The sequence below is a fragment of the Mus caroli genome, unplaced genomic scaffold (assembly GCF_978045245.1).
Source record: "Mus caroli unplaced genomic scaffold, Mus_caroli_1 scaffold_8, whole genome shotgun sequence".
NCBI classification, from domain to species: Eukaryota; Metazoa; Chordata; class Mammalia; order Rodentia; family Muridae; genus Mus; species Mus caroli.
Window position 1 is genome coordinate 22,447,077 of NW_028227263.1, and position 17,768 is coordinate 22,464,844.

General features: G+C 44.9%; 1 protein-coding gene across 1 annotated transcript in view; it reads right to left on the bottom strand.

The window, feature by feature from the left end:
* Window positions 1-17,768, bottom strand: part of Lcmt1 (leucine carboxyl methyltransferase 1) — a 52,991-nt gene that overhangs the window by 27,971 nt on the left and 7,252 nt on the right. The window contains exons 2-3 of the mRNA XM_021167664.2: window positions 5,007-5,098; window positions 4,106-4,227 (exon numbers count right to left, since the gene is read on the bottom strand). Coding sequence (XP_021023323.1) covers window positions 4,106-4,227; window positions 5,007-5,098 — 214 coding nt within the window. The remainder of the gene's footprint in view (window positions 1-4,105; window positions 4,228-5,006; window positions 5,099-17,768) is intronic.

The following is a 17,768-nucleotide window of genomic DNA, read 5'->3' on the forward strand; positions in this document are numbered from 1 at the left end:
GGTCATGAAATCCTGTGGAATTAAAGATGGTTGTAAACTGCCATGTGGGTGCTGAGACTTGAACTTGTGTCCTCTGCAAGAACAAGTGCTCTTAATTGATAAGTGTACTGGCTAGTTTTGTGTCAACTTGACACAGCTGGAGTTATGACAGAGAAAGGAGCTTCAGTTGAGGAAATGCCTCCATGAAATCCAACTGTAAGGCATTTTCTCAATTAGTGATCAAGGGGGAAAGGCCCCTTGTGGGTGGGACCATCTCTGGGCTGGTAGTCTTGGTTCTATAAGAGAGCAGGCTGAGCAAGCCAGGGGGAGGCAAGCCAGTAAAGAACATCCCTCCATGGCCTCTGCATCAGCTCCTGCTTCCTGACCTGTTTGAGTTCCAGTCCTGACTTCCTTGGTGATAAACAGCAGTATGGAATTGTAAGCTGAATAAACCCTTTCCTCCCCAACTTGCTTCTTGGTCCTGATGTTTGTGCAGGAATAGAAATCCTGACTAAGACAATAAGCCATCTCTTCACCCTCAAAGGCATTTTTCAAATTTCTATGGTCTCAATAAGAATGTACCTGACGGGAGCAAGAATGAATACAGAGGCTGGGAAACAGCTCTGTTAGTGAAGTGCTTGTCTTAGGAGTGTGAGAATCTGAGTGTAATTCTAAAACTCAAGTAAAACTGCCAAGCATGGTGGTGTGAGTTTGTAATCCCAGGGCCCAGGAGACAGAGAGGAGGATCACTGGGGCTCTTTGGCCAGTTAGTCTAGCCTACTTGTTGGGCTCTAAGCCAATGAGAAACTCCGTCTCAAAGGAGCTGGATAATGCTCCTAAGGACCACACCCATGGTTGTCCTTTGGCCTCCATGTGTGTTTGAATACACATGTATATACATATACATATACATATACAAATACATATACATATACACACATATGTGTGTGTGTTTGTATGCACATATACATGTATCACTGCCACCCTGACTGATACACACACACACACACACACACACAAAACACATGCATTAGCAAAAGAATAGAAGCAGGAAAAACTAAGAGGTTTTGTATCTATCCAGGTAAGATCTGTAGAGCTTGAAGTGGGATAGTGGGGAGGAGCTGAGAGTTGTCTAAACACAGCACATACAGTGCCCAGGGTTTTAGGATCATTTTCTTGCTGTTAAAAGAAAGTCTGGTGAAGAGTGGCACTTGAGTCCCAGCTCAACCATTTATCTGAATGGGCCAAGAGGTCATCTCTTAAAAAGTGATAAAGAGCTGGAGAGATTCCAGGCATATATGTGGTGCACAGACACACATGTAGGCAAAGCGCCCATACAAATACATTTTAAACAATTTTAAGCAAAGATTCTGCTAACTCTCATGTGGTTGAAATGAGTTAATCCATGAAGAGCAAACTCTGAGAAGGGCCTGACTGTACCAAATTCTATGTCTATGCCTTTATTATTTATAAACACAGGCAGAAAGATGTGGGATCCGACATTAATTTCTCACTATGAACTACAGTAACAGGTGTGAAAATGTAGAGAGAAACATAAGACATGTGTGCACACCACACAACTCCACTCCTTTCTTCTGTGTTTCCTAGCATGGTGGGAGACTAGACCCCTCCCACTACTATTCGTCCTCACCTTTCTCCATCCAAATGGTGCTCCAATCATTCACTCACTCAACCCTGCTGACTGTTCTCAGATCTGTCCATTCCTCTTCAGCTGTGCCCTCTCACCCTGACTATAACAACACGGCTTCCTGGTCTTTCTACTGCACACTACACTACCTCCACAGCTCTTCATGCTGAGATTCAAGGGGAGCAAGGCCCATCCAGCCTTTCTCCTTCGTGCCTGTGCCATCCCCTGCCACCTACACTTATATTCCAGAAGAACAGACCTGTCTGCATACCTAAAAGGACGTGCAAGAGACCAGACATCCTGAATCTGGTGATGCCTTCTCGGGTGCCAGATGCAGTAAGGGAGAGGAGACTCCAGGACAGGGGATCCCTTCTTTCTGCCTTGAGCAACCGCAAACATGAGAACCAATCATGGAGACAGTTATAAGAGATAAAGACCAGGTGTGGAGGTATAAATGAGTCTGAGGGGCCAAACACAGCAAAGACAACCTCGTGGGGACAGAGCCACCACAACTGTATGCTCACAGAAAGTAATCCCTCTAACTAACATGGAGATAGGTGCAGCTCAGTAGTAGAGCACTTGCCTAACATGCAAGAAGCTCTGGGTTCCACCCTTAGTATCACAAAAACAAAACAAGAGCCCTCTACTCAAAGGACACACACGTTACAGGCCATCCGCAACTCTAACAGACAGCAACAATGGAAGCCCACGCATGCGGCCAGTCAGCTGTCTGTCCTCTCCCGCAGGATGCTGGCCTCTTTCAAGGGCTAGTCCAGGCACTTCCTCTCCTGAGCTGTCCAGCTTCCTTCCCAGTTGGGGGGAAATGACTATGGCATGTCATGCTTCACTCACTGAGGTTCTGACTCTCTGGACCATCAGCACTGCAAGCCTAAAGAGCTCCCAGCTAATGAGCTGGCACATAGGCCCCCTGAGTCAGGCTTAAACAGGGGCAGCCTGGTATGCACAGAAGCCACCATGGCTGACCAGTTCACACACTGCCAAGTCAATGCCTCTTCCTTCTACAGGGCTCAAGAGACATCAAGAAGCTGAGGTACTGCAAAGGGCTTCTTCACCTTTCAACCCATACTCCTTCTATCACAGGCCCAGCTTTCCTGTCTCGGTGAAACCCCAGCTATACAAAGGGTCTTGCTCCCGAGATCACACAGAAGGAACAGAAAGCCCATAGTAATGGCTTCAGTTCTGCAGATACAGAAACAGATCTCAGAAGACACTTGTCCCAGCCCCTCTTGCTTCATCTGTGAAACCCTCATAGACTCATGCTGATGTCTGTCACATAAAAGTCCTCACAAATGCTAGTCATCTTATCCTAGAGAATGTGAAGGTTCCTCAGGTAAAACAAAAGCTGGGAGCTCCGATGACCAAAGTCCTTATCAGGTAAACAGATTAGGGACCCAAAGATCTAAGCAGGTTGGATTATGTACATACATTCCTATCTCTCTTATTCTACACTTTCAAACAGTCTGGGGGAATGTACATACCCATTACTGCACATGGCTGACCTCACAGAGAAGTCAAGAAATCTGCACAAACTTACAAAGAGAACATGTAACATAGAGGACACGAAACAGTAAAAACCAAGCCACGGAGTCAAGGCAGAACACCAGCAGAATCCTATTTCCCCTCGTGAGCACCACCAGACCTGCCTCTCTGCCCCTAACAGGGCAGCCACAGACCCAGCGAGAACAACTACAACAGGCTTTATGTCACATCCTGTTCATCTCACACATCTCTGAATCTTACCCAGAATGACACTACGTGGTCAACTGATCTGAGTTCCTATCAAAATTAAACAATTCATAGATTTGTTCTCAGTGATTGTAGTAGAAAATTCCCCTTCCTAACATTTATCAACACATATAGAAGAAAATATATGAATTTTTAGTAGAATTTTTAGTGTAATGTAATTTGAAAAACACTCTATCTGGTCCCTGTTGAACAACACAAAGGGTTGAACGTGTGCAGAGGTAATGGCAGGAGGCGTCTAAGCAGGTGGAACTGGATGAGAAAATCTGCCACTGAATTTTTTAATGTTTTTTGTTTATTTTACTTATATGCATGTGTATATATCCAAGAGTGTGCATGCATGATCTCTTTAGTATGTGCATATATGTGGAGTCAGAGGACCACCTCAAGGGCCATTTCTCTCAGGTACATTCTACTTTTTACTTGAAGCAGGACATCCCATAAGCTTGGAAAGCCCCCAAGTAGTGCAGGCTAGCTGGCCCAAGGCTTCCAGGGACCCGCCTGTCTCTGCCCCCAGCTCACCAGTGCTGGGATCACAGGAGCAAACTACTAGGCCCAGTTTATTCCTATGGATCCTGGGGGCAGAACTCAGGTCTCTGTGCTTTACCAGCTGAGACAGTCCCCTCTTTAAATATATTTTAAAAATTTTAAACTAGGTAATCATCATCAAAAAAATTAAGCTGGAGCAACTGTAGGAGGAGAGCCTTTAATTACCTTTAATTTCCAGAAGGTGGTGTCCATCCCAGCCCCAAGGTTGAGAATTTGGCAATGGCATTCTGTCTTCCGGAGAAAAGCTTTAATAAGCTGACTGACACCATGAACTCGGGCAAAATATCCTTGAAGAGAGTTCCAGAGAAACAAGCTGTCACTCAGGGATGGCCTTCCCTCAGGACCCTTGCCATTCAAATCTCTCAGCATTGCTCACAGAGACTATCTGCAAAGATCCACCTTTCGAGGCCAAGAGCCCCCTACATTACCCACAGATGAATTAAGATAACATGGTCAGTTTTCACTGGGGCAAAAAGTAAGCCATGTTGCTGCCTTGACGAAATTACTTAAAAGCCTAACAGTTGTTACTAAACACTATAAACGGCACGAGAGTTTACCCTCATGCAGGCAGATAGCGAACGGCTAAAGATGCATGGTATTTTTGTTCCGTTTGGTGTTTTGGTTCTTTTGAGACGAGGTATTATTGTGTGGCCCAGATGGATTTAAAAATCACCATTTTCCTGCTTGAACCTTCAGAGTACTGGAAATAGAAGCATGCCCCACCATACTTTGCTTATAAAGAGGTTTTATTTGCGAGTGTGTGTTTACACACCTTTCAGTGCTAGGGACTGAACCCTTTGTACATGCTAAGCAAGCACTCTATGACTGAGTCACATCTGCAGCCATTAATAGGGTCTTATATAAATGGGAGAATTAGACAACAAAGTTTCAGCAATATCATTTTTATGATCGAACATTTTATAGTGTGCCATATTGGTGAGGAAGCTGGGAACTAGGCCCTTTCCTGTTCTTTGTAAAGAGCACACCCTGGAAGGCTCTCTAAGAATTAATCTGTAAACCTTCAGGGCCATGGGTTGAGATGGCAGGGAGGCAGGTAGCCACTTACCTCTGTTAATTTCGGGGGCCTTCCTCTCTTTAGACTGCCTTACAAGATGCTCGATGTACGGATCATGCCAGTAGCCAATGCTCACCGCAAACCTGGAAAAGTAGAAAAGGCAGGGAGTGAGCATGGAGTTTTCAGCCCTCGGGGCCACTGTCCAGTTCTTAACAACCAGAAAGGGTCTGGAAGAAACCAACGATTTCAAAGGCCGATATACACACATGGACTGCCTAACAGCCCTCTAAGACCCATCTAACATGGCCACACTCACGTGACACCACCCCACACACCTCTCATCACCTCTCATTTCCTCCCCAGGACCCTAAAGAAGCCAGCCTCAGCTCCCCCTCACAGGACCTGTGAGCATCTGTTCACTACGTAAACACTCAGGCCACGCACCTGGAGATTTTATCGAGTGTAACACAAAGTTTCCTAACTGCTATCCCAAACCCCACACTCCTTAATAACCAAGTCAAGACTTAAGGGTGCGTGCAGTACATCTCCAAGCTAGTTTAAGCTCCTAGAAGCAGACATTCCATCTTTTCTTTATATCTACCAATAAGACTTCTTTTTCTTATTTGGTTTTGATTTTGAGACAAGGTCTCACTTCATATCCTGGCTGGTCTCAGCACCTGAATTCGCCCTGCCCCACCCTCCCAAGGGCTGAGGTTACAGATGTGTGCTACCACTCTAAGTAACAAGGTTGACTCTACTTGCTATTGTGTACAAGCTTGTCTCTCACTGATGCCTGCACATGTGTGGATACCATGAGAAAGCTAAACAGTGCCTATAGCTCAGAGGTAGACCCAGTCAGGGTGGCACACACCTTTAATGCCAGCATTTGGGAGGGAAGGCAGATGGACCTCTGAGGACTCGAGGCCAACCTGATCTATAGAGTGAGCCAGGGCTATGTAGTGAAATCCTGTACCCGAAAGCCAAACATAAAACAAAGCAACACAGCTCAGCGGAAACATTCTTACCTAAGGTACTACATTCAATCCCAATACCACAAAATAAATAAAAACAAAACAAAAAAAAATTATAATAGTATAGTTTTCAATGATATGTGACTTGCTACTATCAAATTTAATTTGAACAGTGTGCAAATCTTCATTTTTTTAAATATAAAAAAAGAGCTCAAAATAGAAAATATCATGTATTACAAATAGGAAGCATGAAGAAGTTTGGGAATTTGTGTTGAGTTAGAGTCCTCGCTGTAGAGATCTGAGTTTTCAGGAAATTGTGCAGTGCCATCTAGTGGCAAAGGCGTATCTTCAGCTGAAGAACAGTTCTTTCCAATCCTTAGAGGGAAGGGGGAGGAAGGGAGTGTTCTCAACAGAGTTGCTAACCTCAGGTCCTCACCATTTGACAGGAGCCAGCTCAACCCCAGTAGGGGAGGAAGGAAAAGAAGACTACTTGAAGGAAGATGAGCATCAGAATCTGGGGTTCACAGCCATCCATTTGGGATTAACTAAGCAAACTGGTACACCAACACAAAGAAATGCCAACTGGTCTCCAGTGCCCAGAATCCATGACTTGGGGTAGGTCTTTTTAAAGAAAACAAAATGCCACTCTACTCTCTGAAGTTTCTTTCATCTGACTTGAACAAGAAGGCATCAAACAACAGTTTCAAACAGCAATTCAGGTCTACGTTCTATAGCCCTGGGTGTGGGGGGTTGGGAGGGCAACTGCCCAGCCTTGCCAACAAATGCCTACTGTATCTAACTGTACAGGTGACAGCAACCCTTACTGACAGACTCCATGACACACACACAAAGGATACACGGTATCTGACTCCACAGGAGAAAAATACGTGTCACAGAATTGAACGGTTGCCTTCCCCACGAGAGACACCTAAGCCTGACTATCAGGTAAACCTAAAAGGCAAGGAGTCACCCAGGAGAAATACCAGAAGCCCGTTCCTTACAAAGCACTTATAGTATCACAAAATAAAGAACTCTCAAAAATTAGGAAGAAATTCCTAGAGGTAAAAATGGATGAAAACACAGATTTGGGGGACAATTCACAAAAGAAATAAAAACTAACTAATAAACATAAAAACTCGGCCTTAATAACAATTCTTAAAGGCGAAAGAAAAGCTCAAATAAAGCACCATTTTTCTTGTCAAACTGGCACCAAATCTACTTCTGAGCAGAGCTTGGATTGGAGGACGAGGAAACAGTGCTCAAGCACGGCTGCCAGGTGGTGGCAGGCACAGCAGTGCCACAGGTGCGGCGCCAACAGGAATATAAAGCATGGGATACGTGCATACGCGACGAGCTGACAGTCCCACGTCATCCTAATAACCATGAATGGGTACAAAGACAATTCCATGTGCAAGATGTCCCAACTTTGTTAGGAACTAATCCACAGGTACCCAAGATGCCCCAATAGATACCAATCGCTTGAAATGCTATTAGCAGCAGTTAATACCACCACACCACCCATGATGCTAAGCATCAACTCTGCTTGCTGGTTCTACTATGCTTCTCTCTCTCTCTCTCTCTCTCTCTCTCTCTCTCTCTCTCTCTCTCTCTCTCAATCTGTGTGTGTGTGTGTGTGTGTGTGTGTAGATATGTACATAACACATAGATTTGATTGCAAAGACTGTTCTCAGTACCAAGCTTCCAGCCTGGGTGTGAACTGCTTGTAGTCTCCAAAGCCTCTTACTGCCTCCAATTGTAATTTTATTGCTGCCCTTTCACGTCTTTCAGTTTCCCTTTTACTGTCCATGGCCTGAGCGTTTCTTCTTGCTTTATGAATGGAAAGCAGAAGCAGCCTCTTCCGGGTCACAGGCCGCCCCTAACTAAGCATTTACTGAGGTCTGAGTGGATCTGCTGACCTAACTTGTTGAAGCACGCAAGAAACCCACCCCAAATGTGGGAGACGCCACGCCTCTGGCTGGGGGCCTGGACAGAATTAGAGGAGGGAAAGGAAGAGCTATGTGAGCACCTGTGTTCCCCTCTCTGCTTCCTGGTCTGCCAGGGCCAGAGCATTTCTCCTCCATCACAGGCTCCTGCCACCAGGACGTTTCTGCTCAGGCTTCTGGAGCAAAGAAATGATGGCCTGAATGTACCCTCCCAACACTGGGAGCCGCCCTTACGTTATCTACACTAGGCAATCTGGTCACAGCAATGGAAAAGGAGTCCGTGCACTGTTGAAAGCAGTCACTGAACACCGAGAAATGGTACCAACACTCAGAGCAGGGTGCAACAAGAGCTCACCCAGAAAGGTCCCTTGGTCCAATGTCTCCAACTTACCAAACCATGAGTCAGTACTCATGGATGCTATGACAGTCTATCTCCATTGTCAATTTGATCGGATCAACACTGAAGCAACTCTCTCTGTAAGGGAGTTTCTAGCCTGGGTTAACTGATGCGTAGGCAGCACAAGTCTGTGGCTGGAATTTTAAACTGGATAAAAAGCACCAGTGTCCATCTCTCTGCTGCCCGCCTGGCTCCTGTCCTGATGGACTCATTTCCCTCTATGCCACTGTTCACTGCACTTTTACAGTAAGCTTTATAACTAAGGTTAGTGTGAGATACCAAGCACTGTAAGCTTTCCAATTTTGACCTTTTCAAAACACTTTGAATCTTTTTTTCCCTTTATATTTCCATATATATTTCAGAATGAACCTGTTATTTCTTCAAAAAAAAAAAAAAAAAAAAAGAAAAGAAAAAAGATAGACTGAATTTAGACCAGAGTGCAATGACTCTATATATCAACTTGAATAGAACAGAAATCCATTTTTTGTTTTATTCTGTTTCTGAGGCAGGGACCCAGGCTGTCCCTAAACTCACTATATAGCTATAAATGGCCTTTTAAACTCTTAATCCTTCTGCCTCCGCTTCAGACATGCTGTGATTACAGGTGTGCACAACCCCATACTTGGCTCAGATGTCTTAGCAATGCCCTACCTCCAATGTGAGAAAGTACATCTACAATTAAACCTTTAATCTCACGAAGCAAAGCAGGTCTCTGTGTGGAGAGGTTTCATATCTCTCATTAGATTTATTCCTATCATGAGTAGTTTATCTTTTGCCCTATCACAAATGATATTCCAGTGTTTTATTTTCCTGTATGTAGATACATGCACACAGAACATGTTTGCCTAACAAAAGATTCTACCTAGGGGCTCAGAGGTTAAAAGCATTGACTGCTCTTCTGAAGGTCCTGAGTTCAAATCCCAGCAAGCACATGGTGGCTCACAACCATCTGTAATGAGATGTCCTCTTCTGGTACATCTGAAGACAGCTACAGTGTAGTTATTTATAATAATAATAAAATCTTTGGGCCAGAGCGAGCAGGGCAGGAGCAATCAGGGTTGACCGGAGCAAGTGGGGCTGACCAAAGGGAGCAGAGGTCCTAAATTCAATTCCCAGCAACCACATGATGGCTCACAACCAGCTGTACAGCTACAGTGTACTCATATACATGAAATAAATCAATAAACCTTAAAAAAGATTCTACCTAGAATCTTTAATGACCTCCAACAAATGAACATCAATAAAAACAGGCAAAAGATTTTAACACAGTAGGCAAAAGACCAAGGAACAGCAATGAATGCATGAAAACGAGTTTGATGGCCATTGGTCACCAGCAGAATGTAATTTAAAACCATAATAAGATGCATTTCACATACAGTGGCAATGCCACATGCGACTGGAGTTCTGCTGCATCACTGGAGGGCTTGTAAACACACAAACCAGGAGGGAGACCAGTGTGCCTGTTGAAGATGAACCCACCTATGACTGGGTTTGACAACTGTAACAAATTGGTAACTAACTCTGAGTCACCCATAATGCATCAGTGTGGCATGAAGAAGAGAAATAAAACGACTTCCCCTTGGAGTCCTTTGAGTCCAGGTTCAAATTCCCTACTTTGTTCTCCCTGTGTCTTCTGCCCTCTGTCTGTCTGTGGCATGAGTTTAAATCTGTGCCTGCCTGAAAGCTGTCTTGTAAATCCGTCCCTGGATCTGTGTGTTCTACATGTACCTGTGTCTTTGTGTATGAGTCTGTCCCTCACAAAGAGCTTTGTTCTGTATTTACTGAACAGCACAGAGTGCATCACGTGGGGAAGGGATGGGAGACTTGACAGAAATCTTTAACCAAGTTTTACAAGAGGTTAAGTCACTGGTTCCAATTGATCCCACCTGACCAGATAACAAACATTATCAACCAGCGTCCATCAACGGGTGCTTTCAACCTTTCTGCAGATCTTAGGGAACTGCTCTCAGCCTTTGTGTCTGCTGCTCTCAGCTAACAACGCCCGTGCATTCCTCCGGTCGGTCAGAGAAATGGAAGAGCACAGAACTGAAACCTGCAGCTATGCACTAGCTAGGGCTGTAAAAGCTGACTTTAAGAGAATCTAGGGCAAGTCAGGTTGATTGTTACATTGTTCTCCTAAAGGCAGGTTAAACAAACAGTTTGAGTACACAGTAGGCTATCAGTCTTAAGTGACCTCAAAGTGTATTGTTAACTCTGGCTGTGAGGTCTAGCCAAAGTTTCGGTAACTTAGAATGAATGCTTACATTACCTATCTCTTAAGATATTTTCAGAATATTGCATTGCTACCACGGGGCAACTACGAAACAAAAAGAACACAAGAGAAGTGAAAGACAGAAAAAAGTGCTGACCAAAGCCTATTTACAATGGCCCATACAGGAACAAGAACAAGTAAATGAACAAATCAGACAACAGATACAGGATTGGCCGACTTCTGACCAAATACTCAGCCAAGCTCCTGAGCCTACTTTGTTGACTACAGCTTAGCCATAGGCTTTAATTGCTAACAGCTTAAGGACCCATCTGTAGGATGACCCTAAGCCATCTTAGGGTAAATGTCTAAGAAAATCTGAGACTGCAAAAGGATGTTACTGTTTGTTCCAGGCAACACCTGAGCAGGGCCCTGTCTGTCTCCCAGCCCCTGAGGTAGGGCAAGAACCTAACTTCACCAACACTAGTTAGCATTATCGGGAGATTTTACATGAGCCACTCTTGTCTTCTAAGGATTTGTAAATTGTCAACACCCTAGCCCCATTGAGCTCCTGCACACTTCCGTTGTCTCACTCTTCAGCCTGTCATTTCTATTGAACAAGAAGTTCCGTTCAGTTTGCACTGGATTGAGTTGGAGTGGACTGCGGGAGCTTTACTGATTAAAATCCACTTTATTATCTGGGTCTGTGTATCTCTGTTGATATGCACATGAATAAACCTCAAAGAATACACTGGATACAAAAACATGCTGGAACAAACCTTTAATCCCAGTACTCCGTGAGTCTGAGGTCAGCCTAATCTGTACAGCAAATTCCAGCCAACCAGGGTTTCACAGTGAAACCCTATGTCAAAACAGAAAAAATAAATAATATGTATTATATGATTTATTAAAGAATGTAGAAGGGCTGGGAATACAGCTCTTATCTCCCTGACGGTGGCACACACCTTAAATCCAGCATTCGGGAGGCTGAGGCAGATGGATTTCTGTGAGTGTGAGGCCAGCATGGTCTATATAGAAAGCTCCAGGACAACATGACTACCTGGAGAGATCCTGTTTCAAAACAACAACAAAAAAAAAGAAGTTTACTCAGTAGGCTCTCCCAGAGGAGACTGCTCCCTCGATGGAAGGGGGCTCGAGGCATACAGCTTCTGTCAACATCTGCTTTCACTCTTCCTTTCCAAAGCATGGCCAATCAAACGAACCAGGAGAGCTCTATAAACGTCCCTTATCCGAAGAAACAAGGAATGGGACCCTGGATAAAAGACAACTACGGAACTTTTAAGTCCATGATTTCAGTCATCAAAATGAGCAAAAGCAACTTCAGCTGCAAAATGAGGTGGACGCCACTGGTGCACTACAGCACTGTGAGGCGGACGCCACTGGTGCACTACAGCACTGTGAGGTGGACGCCACTGGTGCACTACAGCGCATGAAGACTGAGTACACAGGCAAAGTGTGCTTAAGTCAGAGCGGTCAGTACAAAGGGGTAGAGTTAGCCCTGCACCTTTGTAACATAGATAATGTAACCTTTCTTCAAATCATAGAAGTGCAGAAAGAAACTGTTACAGTGTGGCCTTCCTTAAGGGTTAGTCAGAAAGTAAAGACTGCACTAGGTGGCTCACTTGAGAAAGTGCCGGCCATGCACAACAGGACCTGAGTTGAGAGTCCCCAGAGCCCATAGAGTCAGGCACACTGGTGTATGCCTGTGACTCCACCATGGTATAGGGCAGAGACAGGTGGATTCCTGCCACTCACTGGCCAGAGCTTAACTGACCAATGAGGTCCAGATTCCATGAGACTCCGTCTCAAAAGTAAAGATGGAGAGTGATCACGGAAAGACACCTGACATTCACATGCTTCCATAAATGCATGTGTGCACGCATATACAAACATACATGTGAACACACACACATGCACACAGCTAGCAAGTGTCAGACACAGTAGCCTAAACACTAATAACTTCCATTACTATGAAATACACCAAACAATTTAACCGAAATTTAAACACACATCAGCCTTACAGAAAATACTTCATCAAATGTTGAGGGAAGAGCTGGGCGGTGGTGGCGCACGCCTTTAATCCCAGCACTTGGGAGGCAGAGGCAGGCGGATTTCTGAGTTTGAGGCCAGCCTGGTCTACAGAGTGAGTTCCAGGACAGCCAGGGCTACACGAAGAAACCCTGTCTCAAAAAACAAAACAAAACAAAACAAAAATGTAGAGGGAAAATTTACAGTCCTTGGTGTTCAAAGTCTTACAAGTCAACAATAGGAATATAAATAACCAACAGTAAGGATGTGGCTCAGCACAGCACTTGCCTAGTACCAATCCAAGGCCCTGGGTTCAACCCCTACACTGTGAAAACAAAACCAAAAAAAAGCAGAAAACAGGAGAATGTCAACCCAGGAGAAAGATGAAGTGGCGAGCATCCATGTAAACCCAACAGCCAGCTTAAAAATGGACATCCTAACTGGTAACTGTGAATTAAAATAAGAGCTACTACCCGTTACAAATTAACAAGAGAGAATATTTTCTACCTGGTAGTTGATAAACAACTTAAGAAACTGAGAATATTCCATAATTCATAACATGTTCACTTTGGGTAGGAATGTAAACTCATCCAATCTCTCTCTGTATGACTCTGTCAACTTCACCGCAGGGGTCACCACTGGAAAACATATGGAGAAGTGGTGGTGGCCACAATATAATTTTATTCCTCCTTCCTATTTGTGATGGTTTGTATATTCTTGGGCCAGGGAATGGCACCATTTGGAGGTGTGGCCTTGTTGGAATAGGTGTGACCTGGTTGGTGTAGGTGTGTCACTGTGGGTGTGGGCTTAATACTCTCACTCTAAGTCAGTCTTCCACTAGCAGCCTTTGGATGAAGACGTAGAACTCTCAGCTCTGCCTGCACCATGCCTGCCTGGATACTGCCATGCTCCCACCTTGATGATAATGGATTGAACCTCTGAACCTGTAAGCCAGCCCCAATTAAATGTTGTTTTTATAAGACTTGCCTTGGTCATGGTGTCTGCTCACAGCAGTGAAACCCTAACTAAGACACTATTCTTTAAAAATTTGATGACTATGACTGTTTTGTCTGCATGTATGTCTGTATATTTATGCCCTAGTACACTGAGAGGCCAAAAAAGACTGTCAGATACCCGGGAACTGGAGTTAGAGGTGGTTATGAGCTGCCAGGTGGGTGCTGGACAACTGAGCCCAGGTCCTCTTGAAGAGCCACCAGTGGTCTTATCTGTGGAGCCATCTCCTGGCTACATAGTACGACTTAAATAGCAACACTAGAACAGTTTTAATACACTCGGAAGAAGATATACAGTAGAGTCCGCACAGACGCGGAGTAGAATGAGACAGACTGCTGTGAAACCACAGGGACAAAGTGTCCCCTGTGAGGGAGGGAATGCTTACCACTGTCCTTTTAAAGTTCTGGAGCTGGAGAGATGGCTTAGCTTCCAGAGGACCTGGGTTCAATTCCTAGCACCCACATGGCAGCTCACAACTATCTATAATTCCATTTCCAGAGATCTACATGCAGATACACATGCAGACAAAACACCAATGCATGTAAAATAAAAAAAAAATCATTAAAAAAATTTAAAACTTAAAAAATAAACAATTAAGCTTTGGAACCAGTGAGCTAGCTCAGCAGCTAAAGGTGCTTGCTGCCAAGTGCTTACATCCTGAGATCAATCCCCATGCAGAAAGGGAACTGACGCCCACAGATTATCCTATGTATTCAACTGTAACAATGTATGAATGCACATATACAAACAAGCAGACAAACAAATGTAAATTTAAAAAAGAAAACAGAAACTCAGTCTGGTAAGGTGCAAAAGGTGGCCTGGTAAGGTGTGTATGCATTCCCAGAGAGGCAGGAGGTAATAAACTTGAAGCCACCTGGGAGATAGAGAAATAAATCAGAAACAGGAAGGAAGAAAAGAAGGGAGGGAGGAAGGGAAGGAGGAAGGGAGGGAAGGAAGGAAAGAAAGAGGTGGATCGGTAGGCGGAAACATGGCATAATTTTCTTCATTTACAAGCAAGTTTAGAAGCTCATTTATTGACTAGAATGGTCCACTTCTACAATAGTTTATTTTCTCTTGAAATGGAAAGCAGAACCAGCTTTGAAAATATTTTAGATCAAAATCTCTACCTTGCTCTTTGGTGCACAGCTCTAAAGATATAATCAGTACACCAGAAAGGCTGGCGCCAAAGCCCTCAGGGCAAATCTAACTTTGCCTAGAAATGACCATATGGCCTGCTCCTGTGTCACTTGTGTTGAGAAATCATTACGTTCTATAATAGCTCAGAGGAATGTCAGTCTCAGGCCTGGTCTGGTTTCTGTAATACACTGACCACTCACAGGACTTCACCCATCAGGAATATAATCCTTAATGCCACTTGGATTCAGTTTCTCATTTGACAAATGTTCACTGTGTGTTTATAACGGGCACCCCTGCTCTGTGGTGAATCACTCTCCTGGAAGATACAAACATTAAGCAATGAGGTTTTGAATGATGTCTGAGCTGCTGACCACAAGAATACACTTGGGTGCTAGACAATTGACAGAGGCATGTGCCTGTGGGTATGGGGAACAGATCAAGTACTGAGTGAATGTGTCTGCTGATATGGGCGCAGCCATGTCATGCACCTTAATGCCTCAGACCCATGGTAACGGCAAGGCCTTCACCAGGTCAGGCTCGGAGTAACAGCTAAACCTTTTCCTAGTCCTCGTACAAATGCTGGCAGCGTGTGCAGAAAGTCTCAGCCGCTGCCTCCTCCTCCGGGGTGACTGCATCCTGAGACTCCTCTCCTACAGAGATCAGCTAACTTGACTTCTTGTTCAGCAGCACATAACAAAGCACATTGAGTGTCTGAGTCAGGGTTTCTATTCCTGAACAAACATCAGGACCAAGAAGCAAGTTGGGAGGAAAGGGTTTATTCAGCTTACTTATTCCATACTGCTGTTCATCACCAAGGAAGTCAGGACTGGAACTCAAGCAGGTCAGGAAGCAGGAGCTGATACAGAGGCCATGGGGGGGGATGTTTCTTACTGGCTTGCTTCCACTGGCTTGCTCAGCCTGCTCTCTTATAGAACCAAGACTACCAGCCCAGGGATGGCATCACCCATAAGGGGCCCTTCCCCCTTGATCACTAATTGAGAAAATGCCCCACAGCTGGATCTCTCTGTGATAACCCCAGCCTGTGTCAAGCTGACACATAAAACCAGCCAGTACACTGAGTTTCTAGGCTGCTGGTGCATCTCCTTCAGAAGCATGGCCCATCCAATTCCACCTTTTTCAGTATGTATCTGTACATGTCGTTTCTTCATTCCATTCACCCCAATCAGGTCAATCCCAAAGCCATGCAGGTCATGTTATGTATCGAGGTGTCTGAGGGAGCCCCATCCCACCTGAGCTAAGCCAAACAACCTAGAATAATCTTAAGAGTCCTCGGCCATCAGTCAGCACTTCTATCAGCCGCTCCACCTTCCACATCATGAATGGGATGGCTTTGCAGTCCTGCCCCATGACCACCCTGCCCTGAATACCAGCAGCTCTCGCTTAAGATATTCCTGGCGGTAACAGTCTTCGTCTCCCTGCTTCCATCCTTGCTTCCTACCGTCTGTTCTCAGCCTTTAAAAACCCAGGCTACTTCATTCTCCCCCTCAAAATCCTCTAATGGCTCCTAACTCATAAGAGAAAAGCTACAAGAGGAGGTGGAAAGTTGCCTGTGGTTAGGAGCACTTGGGCTCTTCCAGAGGACCCAGTTTTGATTCCCATCACTCACAACCATCTGTAACTCCAGTCCCACAGGATCCAATGCCCACTTCTGACCTTAGTGGTCACCTGGCGTGCATGTGGTACACATACATTCTGGCAAAGCACTCAGACACATACAATAATATTAAGGATCGATTAAGTTCCAAGAACCTATTATGCACAGCCTCTTCTCCCTCCCAATCACTCTGTATTGCTGCATATAAAACAAGTCCAGCAGGCGTGGGACCATTTCCGCTCTATTTTCTGCCTGGGATTCTGTTTCCTCAGATGTCTCCAGGGCGCACTCCCTCAGCTTCTGCAAGTGTTTGCTGCAGATGTATCTTCTCAGTGGGACCTTCTCTGACCTTTCCACCTTGAAATCATATCTGGCATGACACATATGTGGCTTGCTTCCTGTCTGGTTTCTAAGAGCTCCATTTGATTTGTTTACTTCTATAGCTAAAGTCTAGAACACCACTTCCATAAACAAAGCAGGCACTCAGGAAAGAATTCTGAGCCCGGCGTGGTGGCGCACACCTTTAATCCCAGCACTCGGGAGGCAGAGGCAGGGGGATTTCTGAGCTCGAGGCCAGCCTGGTCTACAAAGTGAGTTCCAGGACAGCCAGGACTACACAGAGAAACCCTGTCTCGGAAAAAAAAAAAATTCTGGGTGAATGTAAGTACAAGTCTATAAACTGACATGAAACCAACTAATCTGAAGCAGAGGGACCAGCATGCTTGATGGCTCTGAGGAAGGAGAGCTGAGAGGGAGGCCGAGTAGTAGGGTGAAGTGATACTGGGGACCTATATCAGAACAAGCAGGACCCTGCAAAACTGGGTAAGGCCATTGTCAACAGGAAACTATTAAACCATGGAGGGACACAATCCAGACAGCTTTTTACAACTTCCGGCTTCACTATGACTTAAGGAGTAGAAGAAAGAATGACTGAGGAAGCCCAGGAGGCAGAGGAGTGCCTTAACTCTGATCATACCTAACCTCACCTTGCACCAGGAAACCAGGAGCAAAGGTGGAAGGAAAGAAGGAAGTAGATTCCAGAAATACTTTAAGGGGAAAAACAATGGATCTAGGTAACAGACCACATAAGTGGAAGACTTGTAAGACCACGTCTCCCTGTTTTACCTGTGACCTAGTGACCGATGGAGTAGGGTCAGGAGAGGAAGACCGTGTCTGGGTAATCTTTAGCAGGCTAGGTTAGCAGTAGAGCATCTGAGGTCATTCTGAGACATCTGAGTAGGTATTTTTAATTAGGTGGCAATCCAATGGAGAGTGACCAGATCCTAAAAAGCCACCGTGGATCAAACATCACATTGTATGTAGAGTTGTACCTGTGGATAATAGGGATCTGGAAGATGTTCAAGTGACAGGACAATATTTGTGATTATTAAAAAAAAAAAAATTTACACGCCTTTAATCCCAGCACTTGGGAGGCAGAAACAGGCGGATTTCTGAGTTCGAGGCCAGCCTGGTCTACA